This window comes from Leptosomus discolor, chromosome 2 (genome assembly GCF_034619465.1).
Source record: "Leptosomus discolor isolate bLepDis1 chromosome 2, bLepDis1.hap2, whole genome shotgun sequence".
Classification (NCBI taxonomy): domain Eukaryota; kingdom Metazoa; phylum Chordata; class Aves; order Leptosomiformes; family Leptosomidae; genus Leptosomus; species Leptosomus discolor.
Window position 1 is genome coordinate 107,640,473 of NC_141392.1, and position 13,583 is coordinate 107,654,055.

The 13,583-nt window shown below is 48.3% G+C and overlaps 1 protein-coding gene across 1 annotated transcript; it reads right to left on the bottom strand.

Annotated features, from left to right (window-relative positions):
- Positions 1-6,953: 6,953 nt before the first annotated feature.
- ADI1 (acireductone dioxygenase 1) lies at positions 6,954-13,583 on the bottom strand. The gene is made up of 4 exons (XM_086461553.1): positions 13,464-13,583; positions 12,867-12,986; positions 10,134-10,313; positions 6,954-8,411 (listed from the first exon to the last, which is right to left on the bottom strand). The coding sequence occupies exons 1-4, from the start codon at positions 13,581-13,583 to the stop codon at positions 8,289-8,291; spliced, it is 543 nt and encodes a 180-aa protein (XP_086317679.1). The 3' UTR covers positions 6,954-8,288.

The following is a 13,583-nucleotide window of genomic DNA, read 5'->3' on the forward strand; positions in this document are numbered from 1 at the left end:
ACCAATCAACTCAAAAAAGCTAAATCAGTTGGTATTTCTGTTTCTGGCTTAGCCTCTAGGTTCCACAGCTGGATCTGAATTAAACTTCTGCAGCACCTGGGTAGACAGGAGTTTTCTTCAGCATAGGTCACTTCTCTTGTGCTTGGGCTTTCTTGGGAGACAGAAGGAAATCCTGGTTTGTAACCACTGTTGTTCTTGAAGACTTTGAGAGCACTGAACAGTTTACCAGGGCACACAGTGATAGGACAAGGGGTAATGGTTTCAAACTGAATGAGGGCAGATTGAGATTAGACATTAGGAAGAAGCTCTTCACTGTGAGGGTGGTGAGGCACTGGCACAGGTTGCCCAGAGAAGCTGTGGCTGCCCCCTCCCTGGCAGTGTTCAAGGCCAGGTTGGATGGGGCTTGGAGCAGCCTGGTCTGGTGGAAGGTGTCCCTGCCCATGGCAAGGGGGTTGGAACTAGATGGTCTTTGAGGTCCCTTCCAACCCCAACCATTCTGTGATTCCAGTTAAAAAATTTATAATGATACATAAATTAATATCTTGTAACAGATTCTAGCTGAAGGTGAGGTGTCCTGTTACATGGTTATACACTATGTCTGCGCCTTCCGGAAGCGTGATCTGTCTTGTCCAACGCTAACTGAAAGTAGCACGATCCACCATCACCCAGCATGCTGAAGCCACTTGCCTCTTTACAGTTGAGGAGTAACAAGCTTCCTTTTTTGCTTCAGTAGTGCCTTGTACTCACTGCACGTCTAAATGACAGCCTGTGTTCTGATCGGCAGAGAATAAAAATTTATGATCCCAGTCAAGAGTCAAATAAACATGAAAAAAAGAAGCACCCTGAAAACATAATCCGCTGTTCTCCAAGTTTCTCTAAATTCTAGTTCACATCTATTACTACACAGGTCTCAGTTCAGTATGTTTGCTGTGTTCTTATTAGTAGAAGCTTTTACTCAGATAAAAACACCAGTAGAGGAGGCTTGGACTGGGTGACCTCTAAGCTCAGTGAGCCATTAAACAAGTGACATCCTGGCAGACTTGCAGAATAATTAAAATTAAAGGCAAAGGCATATTATCACTGCTGGATGTATGCAAATTGTTAACTGTTTATAAAATGCAAGAAAGAATGTCAATGTCACTTTACGGTTGGGATTTAACTTACAAGTTAAGTGTTTCAATTTTCTATATTCAGCCAGTTATGCATCTGAATGCTGTATATGGTGTTAAAGCATTAAAGCTAAGGACAAAATTTGTCCTCAAAACATTAATTACACCAGGCAATCCTGTTAAATTCAATGAATTCAGCTGAATTTAATGAGGGTTCCTGGTGTAAATGAGGGCAGAGCTCAGTTTTATAACACAGCATGCATGTGTCATCTGGCTAAGTGAGAAAAGCTGTGGAACGTATAGCCTGAATGAGCTGATTGTTGCATTCAAGTCTTAAAGCTTAATGTGCCTTAACAGAAGTTTTGCATTTAAATTTCCTCTTTTATTAAAAGAGGAGCAAAGAAGCTGTACTTCAGACATTCGGAGAATTACATTATGGACAGAGGCCCTGATCCTCTGAAGGACTTCGGCATCTATCTGCCATTCTGGTACCTAACTGCAGTTCAGGTGATAATGGCATCCCCTCGCCAGCTGGTCATTTACATTTTCCTGGTGCCTTAGTTTTTGGACTGGACCCATTAAATGTCCCCCAAAAGGCACGTGCAGACGTGCCTGAGACTCCACAGTGGCCTTCAGCCAGTGTACTGGAAAGGAGGATCATTCCTCCACCTACCTCATCCTTCATGTCAGCAGGAGCACTCGGGCAGCCCTGCACAAGCTGGGTGAGCTCACTGACCTGGTGGGGAAACCCGCCAAGCCAGCACCCTCCAGATCCATCTTCATCCTGAGGCTTTCAACATGTGGATGTGCTGGGCATTCCCATCCTGCCTGGGCGGGCTGCTGGGCTCTCCGCGCTACAGGGGCCTAAGAAGCGGGAGAGAGCCGGTCCTTCTCTGGAGGCCTTGCTGCAGGCATCCTGCAGGTCAGATCGGGGAGGGGAGTAAGCAGGGCACAGCCTGCGGGCACAGCTAAGTTACACCCGGCCGGTTTGGGTATCCGCTGATGCACCTGATCAGCCGCACGCGTTGTAGCCGTCCAGCAGAAGATTGCAAGACGAGCGGTACCCCCACCTCCAGGTGACAAACAGGCGCTCCCACTCCGCTTCAACTTGCAATCAAGAAATGGGTGAAAACAGGACTGAAGCATCAAATACAAATTTAAATTTATTCCAGACAGGTAGAACCACAGCAGCCAGGTGGCAACCTCGGCTGCTGCTGTCCTGAGCGGAGGCCAGGGAAGCTAAAGATGTTAGAACAAGGTGGAGTTTATCCACTAGCTCATACCTATAATATAAGCTCAAAGGAAGATGTCATGCACCCCTTCCACCGTGCTTTCTACCCACTTAATAAAACATTGGGGAAAAAATATATTTTACCAGGGAGGTACTTCACCTTGTAGGAAGCTGCACAGAGTGTTTAGCATTTGAACAGCAGCTCAGCAGCGCTGAATGCAAACAAGCTCCAGCAGTAACTTTCAGGCAACGATAGTGGAAAGCTGCTTTCCTCCTTAATTCTCCTAGCCAGCTTGGGAATTACAAATGTAGAGATTCTCATCTTCAAGGGTTGTGTGAGATGGTCACAGTTCTGGTGTTAGGGAGGAGCAGAAAGGTGTGGGTGGGGAGGAGGATGCAGGTGCTGCCTTATCCAAGCTGTTCTGGATCAACACCTGATCCTGTCTTAGCTCTGGGCAGTCATTTGCAGACGCTTATTATGTACGAGAGTCATTAAAATGAATCCATCTGAAAGCCAGCAACAATGGCTTGCAATTTGCCCACAAAGTGGGAAAAAATGGATGTTACTTGCTTGAGGCAGAGAAGGGAGAATGTTCCTCTCTGGCTCTGAAAAACTGTCAAAACTGAAAATACTGAAAAGCTGCAGAATAGAATTACTAGAACTGTTATATATATATAAATATCCACTATTTGCAGCACAGGGTGTGAGCAAGTCCTTCAGATGCTGACACAGACTCCAGTGGCAGGCAGCAGCAGGACTGAGCCCCAGCCCAGCCCGGGGCTGCAGTAGCAGCCTGTGTGTAACCTGGTCACCACTTTGTGTCCCCTTGCTACAGCATCACTGAGAACAGCTTCCCTCTTTCCCACGAACAGTGGGTCAGCTTTGAGTTGCCTTAATCATTTGGAAAAAAGCCTGAGAGTGGACCCAAATCAAATTCTCTGAGCTCAAATGCCTGTGATCACAGGGGAAACCAGAGCCCGGAGCTTGGCGTGGCTGCTCAAGGCCATGTCCACGACCGAAGGCAATCCCAGAGCACCACAGAGGCACGGAGCATACCCTGCCTGATTTTCTACCAGCCGATGCGGCTCGTGGACAGGCACAATGGTTGTTAATCAGTACCCTGAGAAGCAGCATAGAAGGCAATGAAACAGAGGGGCACTCTTCCAAATTAGTGCAGGTATCCCAGAGAGAACTGCAGCGGGGGAAGCCAGCGCTGAGAGAGATCCACAGCCCTTGAACTGCTGAACCTTTCCCCAAGCATTTTGTTTTTTGAAACTTTGCCTGTCTTATCATCTGGGTATTTATACAGTTAACATGAAATGAGAGCTAGTAACTCAGTCGCATAAAAAACCAAAGATTTCCAAATTGCAGGCATAGCAGAGTACCTTTCTGCAAACACACAAAACGTTTTGAGAGTCAAGCTGTAAAATCACAGTAAGTGCAGCAAATCAAATTAAATCTGGATCTTTCAGCCAGGAATATTTCAATTGTAACACTAATGCATCCCCCAATGAGTTGATCCGTTTATTTGGCTTTAGGAAATAGAAGAGAACTGGCAGTGACCCTATTTTGGGAAGAAGGGAGGGAACCTGAGAATGTCTATCATTTTCACAGGGAAGACTCCCAAACAGATGATGTCACTTTCGAGCATAGCAGAGCTCAGGTCCACAGCCTCTGCCTGGCCAAATATCTAAATCCATTATTTGGCTACTAGGGATATTCTCCAAAGCAGTGCCCGGCTGCCACCTCCATCTTTATGTGCCTTGGTGTCTGCCAGCTGATGCCAACTGATGGCCTTTGTCAGGCAGCCGTCCCTGCCCACTGGTTCCCAGCTCCAGCTAAATCCTAGAGTCAGAAGCCAGGCAGGAGAGCGCCTCTTCTGTCAGTAGGACCCGCTGCTCTGAGTGCACGAAGATTTTATACTTGTCAAGTTCAGCAGCCAGGACAGGCAGCTGCGGGCTCCTGCAGCCGCCAGGACACAGCACAGCCCCCGCTCTTGGCAGCCCAGGGCAAGACCCCCCTCACCATCAGCACTTCCCTTCACCCACTGGAGGGCACCCCTAAGTGCCCGGTGTGGATGTTACCCACCAACTAGTAACCAGCTGTGAGATGTCTTTGCATTAAGATATCCAGAGGACATAACAAGGGAGGGGCAGCATCACAGGTTTTGCAGCCATGTGTTGCCCACCTCATTTATCAAAAAGCCCATTGACCATCAACAGTTCACTCTGAGCCTGCTCGCAGAAAGCAAGATCACTGCTCTCTTAAGCTGGTCATGAGAAACTGAGGTATGTGCCACTTCGGAGAAGTTTGGATTAAAGTGGAAAATAATACATAGGTACCAAAAAAGCTATCTTCAAACCCCTCAATTCAGTACCATTTCTCCTACCTTTTTTTTTCTAAACACTAATCCTGGAGGAGTTGAAATATTCCCCTTGTCTGAGTTAATGCTGCCAACGTGATGTTGCTGGAACCACTTACATAAATTTTCATACTACATCAATGCACCAAGATTTTCCACTAGCTGCAGTAAAATAGACTCATGTTTTTGGACTAAAAATCGATTTTACTTTGCACTTCTAGATATGTGGGGGGGAAAAAAAAAAGAAAAAAAAAACATACAAAAAATCACCATGAAAATAAACTGCGTTTTTCATCTGAAGGAACGGCATGTTCTCCCTCCCTCCTCTCCACTCTCCAGAGTGTTTTCTATTAATATTAAAGTTTTTTCTGCCCAGCTGTTTCCTCCCAGTGTAATCTCCCATGTAATCTCTTCACAGGTGTGGAATCTTTATACCAGCCCCAAATTGCTTTTTTCCTGGCTGACAAAAACAGCTTTCAGAGAGCAAAGCTCTCACCCTTTCAAAGACACCTATAGCACTAAAGGGCATGGACTCAAAAGCGTTGACAGTAAGACCTCACAGCCCCCGCCACCTCCCAGCGGCTGAATGCACAGTGCTATGAAAATGATGAACGATCTTCAGCGGGGCAATCGTGTGTTATTCTTGACAGCCAGGAGATGGGAGCTGTACCGGGTGTAAATATTCCTCCAGTGAGACAACCAAACAAGGTGGTTCAGTCCTGCTTCCCAGGTCACACCCTACATCAGCGAGCTGTTGAAAGCAATTGCTGCGGGCAGCCGCTTTACTGTCCATCCCTCATCACTGCTCCAAACTGTAAATCTCTCCTGGGGAGAGCGTGTTACCTGCTCTCTCTTCCCAGTCGCTCCCCCAGTCTGTTGTGGGATGGCTGTGCTGCAAATGGGGGGTCCCGAGAGCCCACGCTGCTGCTGCCACTTCTCCTTTCGCAGAGAGAGAGATCAAAACAGGGAAGCCCATAGGAGGAATGAACAGGCTCATGTTGACTTCTGTGAAAAAAAAAGAAAACAAAAGCAGAAGGAGGATGAATGAGATGGGATACCAGGGACTGATACCAGCACCAGGAGAAAGCAGTCATTTTACTTTACATTCGGAAATACAATTTTCTGTCGCGTATAAATCAAAGGAATAAAACTTGCTGCTGGCAGTAAGCGTCATGTATTCCTATAGCTGTACCTTGAAAAATCCCCGAAGTTTGTTCTGGGACCAGGGTTCCCCAGTGGGCTGTTCAAGAGGACACTCAAGTGTTCCTTCCAGAGAAGCAGCACACAAATCCCTGAACCGCTAAGGCACACGGCACGGCGCCTGGCAAGCCTACCTGATGGGTGTCTGACTGCAGCTCCATTTTGTATTTGCTAGGAACGCTGATTTTTCAGCCAGGCTTATGCACCACTGCACAAAAGCGAGTACAGGCCCAACAGAGCGCTGGGCGGGCTTGCGTTTTGTGAGCATGGGTCGTCCCTGCACCCCCTCCCACAGAGTGGGCCCCCACTAGCTGAATGGAGGGTCAGCTGTGTCCCTGCCTCTCATCCAGATTGCAACCCAAGACCCTAAGGCAGGAAACACATTTTATTCACTATTTCCCATTTTTATGATAAAAGCCAGTACAACTTCACTTCAAAACAGCAACTTCATTTTTACAAACACTTAAAAGAAATAAATGACCTAGAAATGGTTAAAAGTGGTGCTGCTACAAAGTGAGGAAAAGATTGCTGCCTGCTGACGGGCTGTGTGCACAGAGCAGTGGCAATGTTCAATCATCTACCGTCTACTACATTAGGAATATTCACCTAAGCCCGAATTTCAACTTCTTTCTGGAGTCCTGTTTATTTGGGAAACTGCAAGGCAGGAGCTTGCATTGTAGCTGGCCGACATCAGCACAGGGGCTGCAGTCAGCGCAGAGCCCGCGCCCTCATCCCCCACGGAGCGCGGCACATCTGCCCAGCTGACATCACGCGTCACTGTGCGGAGCAGATCCACACCAAACCGCTTCGGTGCCCATTGCTGAGGGGCCACATGTCCTGCATAACCACAAGGCATTTACTGAGAACTGTGTCCAAGACTACTCTTCTCCATCCCACAGCTGAAGAAACGGAGACAGACAGCTAATGATTTGTCCCGTTACAGAACAAGCCATTAGCAGCACAAGGAATAAAAGCTGATTAACAATTTCAGTAACGCTGTTGTTCAATGTGTCCTGAATGTCCGCACAAGAAAAAATATTTAAAAAAACATACCCAAGTCAAAGTAATTTTATTAATAACCCAGAAGAGCAAATTGCTACATTTTACTGAGAGAAAACCACAGCTTTATGTACCAGGGCAGATCTTGGGAAGCCGCATACTAAAATGCCGATTATGCAAATTTATCTTACGAACATTTTTAGACAAGAATGAAGCAGGGTTTATTTTCTTTAATTAAAAACAGAATCCTACATAGTTCATTAGCATGGATTCAGAGCAGAATGAATATTAATGTAGCCCACCTCTCCCAATTCTACCTGCCAGAAATATCAAGGAAAAAAAAGGTTAGAAAATGGATTCCTGAGCGACCGTAAATGCAACTAGCTAATGTCACTGCAAGGCTGCTGGCATCTTTGAAAGGTCACAGAGATCAGGAAAACCTTTTTGACCAGAAAAAGGCAAATGATCCTGCCACCTTCAAAAAGGCAAGAAAGATCTGGGGAGCTACAGGCTGGTCAGCCTCACTTCAGTCCCCAGGAAAACCAAGAATAAGCCCTTATGGAAGCCATTCCAGGCCCATGAACCACCAGGTGATGGGGAGCAAGCAGTCGGCACCAATTTACCAAGGGCACATTCTGCCATCCAAGAGGCAACGACTGGCCCTGTGGTGGAGGGGAAACAGCAGCTGTCATTCACCTCGACCGCAGCAAGGCGTTCAGCGGCGTGTCCCGCAGCAGCCTCGCAGCCCGACTGAGGATACGAACTACAAGGTGAGCGAAAAATATCCGAACCACCAGGCTCAAAACAGTGGTTCAAGTCTAACTGTCAGGGGGTTACAAGTGACATTCCTCATTAGTCCAAACAAGGGCAAAATGCGTTGAACATCCTCCTTAACAGAGGAGAGCCCAGCTAGGACACTGATTTGTCTAGCCTGGAGAAGAGAAGGCCGAGAAGAGACCTAGCTACAGCTTCCCACTGGAGAAGGGACCATGGAGAAGACAGAGCCAGACTCTTCCCAGGCATTCAACGAAAGGGCAAGGGACAATTGCAAGCTGTGACCAGGGAGCTGGCTGTGAAGAACAAATGCTTGCCCATGAGAGCAGCTACGTGCTGGGATGGGCGCCCAGAGAGGCTGTGGAACTTCCACCACCGGAGGTTTCCAAACCTCAACATCTTGAGCAACTTGCTTGAGCTTTAAAGTCGACCTGGTACTTTGAGGGGGTTGGACTAGATGACCTCCAAATGACCATTCAACCTGAATTTTTCTATGATTCTGTGATTCCAATTGTATATGTAAATAGAAGAAGTCTAATCAGTGAAAAGCTACTGGTCACATTTATTCTGACAGGGCTTCAGGCTGTTCCACCTGTCAGGTCTCGGGCACCATTACTGTGCTTCTTCAGCCAAAAACTTCATATACTGTTTCCGAGCAGGATAATCATCAGCCGGCCTGTTGTATGCTGTCCAGACGGGTTCTCCAACGAATAGCCTCATTGCCTTCACGTAGTTCTGTCAAAGAACAAGAAGTGACAAGTAATTTAAGAGCTATTTCCACGGGACCTTAATGCTTCATTTGCGCTTCCGCAGAAATTTTTGAAACCATTTCAGGATGGACTGAAAGCTTCATGTGTTCCAGAAAATTACACCACTACGCTGCTGTTCCTGCTCCCAGCTCCTGCAGCAGATTTTGCACCTTTGCAGTAATATATTGTGTTACAACCAGTGCCTCCAGCTCAGGCAGAGACAGTACTTCTCCCCATTTCAAAGAAACCAAAAAAATCTGGTCTTACGCAAATCTTTTGCACTGGATCCACAATACTGAGCAATGCAGCATCTAAATTCTACTTTCTTAGTTAAACAACAGCAATCAGAATACCCAAGATGGCTACACAGTGCTTTTGAGGAAGACCAGAAGTTTCAAAGTGAGAGCCATAAAAGCTCAATAGAGCATAAACTGGCCAAAAAATAATGCTGCGGGAAGTTTTTTGTCTCCAGATTCCAACAGGAAAAGCAAGAGCCCCTGCCACCAGCTAACCAGAAGTATGCCAGGTGCAAGGTACAGCTATGGCAGCAGAAAATGGGATTTTACATCCTGCAGCAGTGCTCCAGCCACTGAGTTACAGGGAACTCTCCTCTTCTGTCCACCACGCTACAGACTTAGACCCTACCTATTTTGTAAACACTGCTAAGTGCTTATCTTGCACCCAGGTGCTCAGCAGTGTCAAGAATCGAGTTAGGTACCTAAAGAACTTAGCTGCAAAATGCAAGGGTCTAGAGGCACCTAAAGAACTTACTTTGAAGATGGCACTTTTGAACTAGAATTCCTGAAGTGGACAAACATTTAAGACTTCTTGTGGATTCAACCCGTAACCCCCGATATTTTGTCTACATAAAGAAAAAGGCTTAAACTAGCAATCGCAGCTGATTCACTGAGGATCTCAAAATGCAGACGTGAAAAGTTGGGGTTTCACCAAAGTAGAATCTCCCTTTTTCACATACGTGCTAACTGCTATCTGGAGAGCTGATTTAAAGCGATACCATTCTCAGGATTATGCCAGAGACAGAATTTTGCCACCCGGGAGGCAGCACACATTTCCCCGTTTTCCAGGGGTAATGCTGAGGTTACAACAAATTTATAAGGGCCCACAAGGACAGACGCACAGATCAGGACTACGTGTGCCAATCTCACAGTCCCATTGCCAAAAATACCCTCCGAAAGCAGGTCACCTTCGGTGAAGCCAGCATCCAGCCTAGCACACGCTAGCTGCAAGTAGTGGCTCTGGACCCTTAAATCCTTCTTTCCCTGAAGGTGAATTTAGCACTCGTGAAAAACGCCACTGCTGGGCACAGATGTGCTCTGTCTGTCCCCACAAAGACACACAACAAGGCAACAGGGAAGGATCCAGCTACACCAGCTCCATCTCAGCTGACAGCAGGGGCAGCCGCGGGAGGGGCAGCCGCAGGGCTGGGCCCTCACGCAGCTGTCGGTAAAATATGCTACGGCTATCACATGGCAATGACTTGCAGTTACAGCTGACGAGAGGAAGCTGGATTTGTGACCTGGAGATGAAAGGTTCAGATGCTGTGAATTATTTAGTATTTTTCATATTCCTACTTCATATTTAATATGTTTTGCTAACAAACTGCAAGTCTCAGGGCATGTAGTTACTAATGTGATATATACTCACATGGATTTGTCATCAAAATTTACAGTAATCTATAACAACATACGTTCTCATCCAGTGTAAAGCGGTGATATATGCCAGCAGGGAGGGTTATCATGTCTCCTTTCTCCATGGAAATCCGGATCCATTTATCATCCTTGTCTCGAACATCAAAATAGCCAGATCCATCCAAGACATAGCGAATTTCATCGTCTAGGTGTAAGTGTTCTTCATAAAATGTTTTTATCTAGGAATAGCAAGTATCTCTTAAAACTACTGAACACAGAAAAACTGCAAAGAAATCTGGTAGAAACATGTGGCAAAGCAGACAAAGGCTTTCAAAGGCTAACTGCACAGCGGTTTAAGTAACAGATGAGACCAACGTGGTTAAAGTGGCAAATCCAGCCAGGCCCCCAACTCAGGACACTTCTAAGCAGGCTGCTACATTTCCTTTGGAACACAGGAATTTCTCTAACAAGAAACAGCAGCTATAGCTGCACAGAACCAGGCCCTGAATAACAATAATGCTTACACCCATCTGAAAGGGAGGCAGGTAAAACTTCCCACTGCAGGATTTCTGTTGTCCTCGCAGTTGTTCAGTTTGATCATTTTGTGCCTTTTTTTCCCTGACATGCAAAAAATAAGAGCTGCATAACATCCCCCCTCTTTCACACTGGTGTAGGGCTGAATTATTCCCACAGGCTACTACAGCTGTACGTGAAAATGCAGTCACTGCCAAACACGGCCCATTGACAGCAATCTGATGCAAACAGCACGTCACGCCTGCCCCCACACAGTGAGCCCCGGCTCCAGGCTCTCTCCTCCCAGGCAGCAGCAGCAACATTCTCGTTTTTTCCGGAATGGTGACTCCTTTGTACATTTCACAGCACAGAACAAAACACCCTTTACAGTTCAACTAACAGAGACCTGGGCGGGTTAGTGCACAGAGAGCAGCGCAGCGCCAGGTACCATCCCCCGCTCTGGATGCTCTTTAGCCACACCGCTGCAGGCGTGCCCGAGCCAGTGCTGATCCAGCACGGCAAGGTGAGTAGAAGTCCACCTGCCCTGTCAATAACGGCCCGTCTTTGTGTCCAGTAGAGCCCACTCAGGCAACCCGAGTAACGACCTAATTCACCTTCTCATCCATTTAAAACCAGTGTAACACAACAGGTTTAAAACAAACTGGTGTACTAGGTTTGCGTGGCAAGGTTTCGGTACCGGGGGGGGGGGGGGCTGCAGGGGTGGCTTCTGTGAGAAGCTGCTAGAAGTTTCCCCTGTGTCCATCAGAACCAATGCCAGTCAGCTCCAAGACAGAACCACCGCTGGCCAAGGCCGAGCCCATCAGTGACAGTGGTAGCACCTCTGTGGTAACACATTTATGAAGAGGAAAAAAGCAGCAGCAGAGCAGCAGTCAGGAGGAGGAGTGAGAATACGTGAGAAACAGCCCTGCAGACACCAAGGTCAGTGGAGAAGGAGGGGGAGGAGGTGCTCCAGGCACTGGAGCAGAGATTTCTCTGCAACCTGTGTCCCCCTGCAGCCCATGGAGGTTAATGGTGGAGCAGAGATCCACCTGCATCCCATGGAGGACGCCATGGAGCAGTCTGTTCATGAAGGAAAGGACCCACGCTGGAACAGTTCATGAAGAACTGCAGCCCGTGGCAAAGAATCATGTTGGAGAAGTTCATGGAGGACTGTCTGCCATGGAAGAGACCCACAGCAGGGGAAGAGTGTGAGGAGTCCTCCCTCCAAGGAGGAAGGAGCAGCAGAGACAACCTGTGATGAACTGACTGCAACCCCCATTCCCCGTCCCCCTGCACCACTTGGGGCAAGCAGATACAAGAAAATCAGGAGTGAAGGTTCAGCCTGGGAAGAAGGGAGGGGTGGGGGGAAGGTGATTTAAGATTTAGTTTTTATTTTCCCATTATCCTACTCTCATTTGATTGGTAATAAATTAAATTAATTTTCCCCAACTTGAGTCTGTTTTGCCTGTGATGGTAATTGGTGAGTGATCTCTTCTCGTCCTTATCTCGACCCATGAGACTTTCATTATATTTTCTCTCCCCTGTCCAGTTGAAGAGGTGAGTGATAGAGCTGCTTTAGTGGGCACCTGCCATCCAGCCAGGGCCAATCCCCCACAACTGTAAAATGGAAATTTAATTAAAATATGGAAATGCCACTGGGCTGCTGTCCTCAGGTCAGAGCAGCACACCAACACTCAGAGGCAAGGAGCAGAAAGCTCCTTCTAGGAGGCTCATCTGAGAGCCTGGCACCACTAACATTCAGCTATTAGGAAACAGCCAAGGTACCAGCTTCCCAAGGTAAAAAAGCGTTCTTGTAAAGGAAATGAAGCCCTCCGATTCCACGAGGTTAACATCCACTTTGAAAAGATGTATTTTGCAAGCAGCCATTAGGATGTTTCAACCTTCAAAACCCGTGCCCAGCTGGCAACCACCTGCCTTCATCCCGGAGAGGCGCTCTGAGGACAGGTCAGCATTGACAGGGCGCTGCTGGTAGGAATCTCAGTTTCAAAATGACACACTGGTGGAAACTAACCTTAAAACCTTTGAAGGCAATCTCCAGAAGCAAAAGGCCTCTGCTACTTTAAAAATAATATCAATACTGCTTTTTTTTTTTTTTTTTTTTTTTTTTATGTTAAGGACTTCAGCAGATGATGTATTTTACACCTGGAAACCTCATCTCCATGCCCTGCACAGGGTGTGCAGGTGCTAAGGTGCCGGCTGCACACTCTGGCGGTAGGCTTCAGCACGCAAATCCTCACGGAAAGCAAAGACTCTCGTACCTTCTCCTCATAATTTGGAAGCTTGTCTTTATGTATGGTTATTATATCCATCCAAGAATAATTTTCTGCTCTCCGAATCTCTTTCAGACATGGATCAGTCTCATAGTTATCAGCATCCAACTACAAAATAGGGGGAAAAAAAGCATTCAGACACAATCGCTCGAGACGCGATTCAGGACGCTAACGTGGAAAACCCGAGAAGCCAGGAGTGCCGGTGTAGGGGCCGGCGGCTCCAGGGGTACCCAGGCCACCGCCGTGGGTGCACACGGTGTGCCAGCGCGGGCAGACCGAGCTGCGGGCAGACCGAGCTGCGGGCAGACCGAGCTGCGGGCAGACCGAGCTGCGGGCAGACCGAGCTGCGGGCAGACCGAGCTGCGGGCAGACCGAGCTGCGCCCCTCCTGCCGCCGCCGCCGCCTTCTCCGGGCCCACCAGCGCCGGCGGCCACGCTCCGCGGCCGAGGAGCGCCGCGGGGCTGCCCGCCGCCCCCACAGGGCCCACCCCGTCTCGGCAGGCCCGAGACGCCGCCGAGCGGCGAGGCCTGCCGCTCCGCCGGCCGCCCCCCCCCCCCGCCCTGCCCCCCCCGCGCACACACGGACTTGGCGGTAGACGACGCCGAGGCGCCGCAGCTGCTCCAGGCTGACGGGGCGGTTGGGCTGCAGGCGGTGGGGCTCCCGCTGGTCCTCCGAGGACTCGTCCATGTACCAGGCCTCCACCAT

What these genes read in the sequence shown, in the direction of transcription:
- ADI1 (XM_086461553.1), bottom strand. Translation starts at nt 13,583, where the DNA reads ATGGTGGAGGCCTGGTACATGGACGAGTCCTCGGAGGACCAGCGGGAG. An exon ending in TCGGCGTCGTCTACCGCCAA is followed by an intron (nt 12,987 to 13,463) that starts GTCCGTGTGTGC and finishes CCTATTTTGTAG; the next exon opens with TTGGATGCTGATAACTATGA. An exon ending in GCTTTACACTGGATGAGAAC is followed by an intron (nt 8,412 to 10,133) that starts GTATGTTGTTAT and finishes GTTCTTTGACAG; the next exon opens with AACTACGTGAAGGCAATGAG.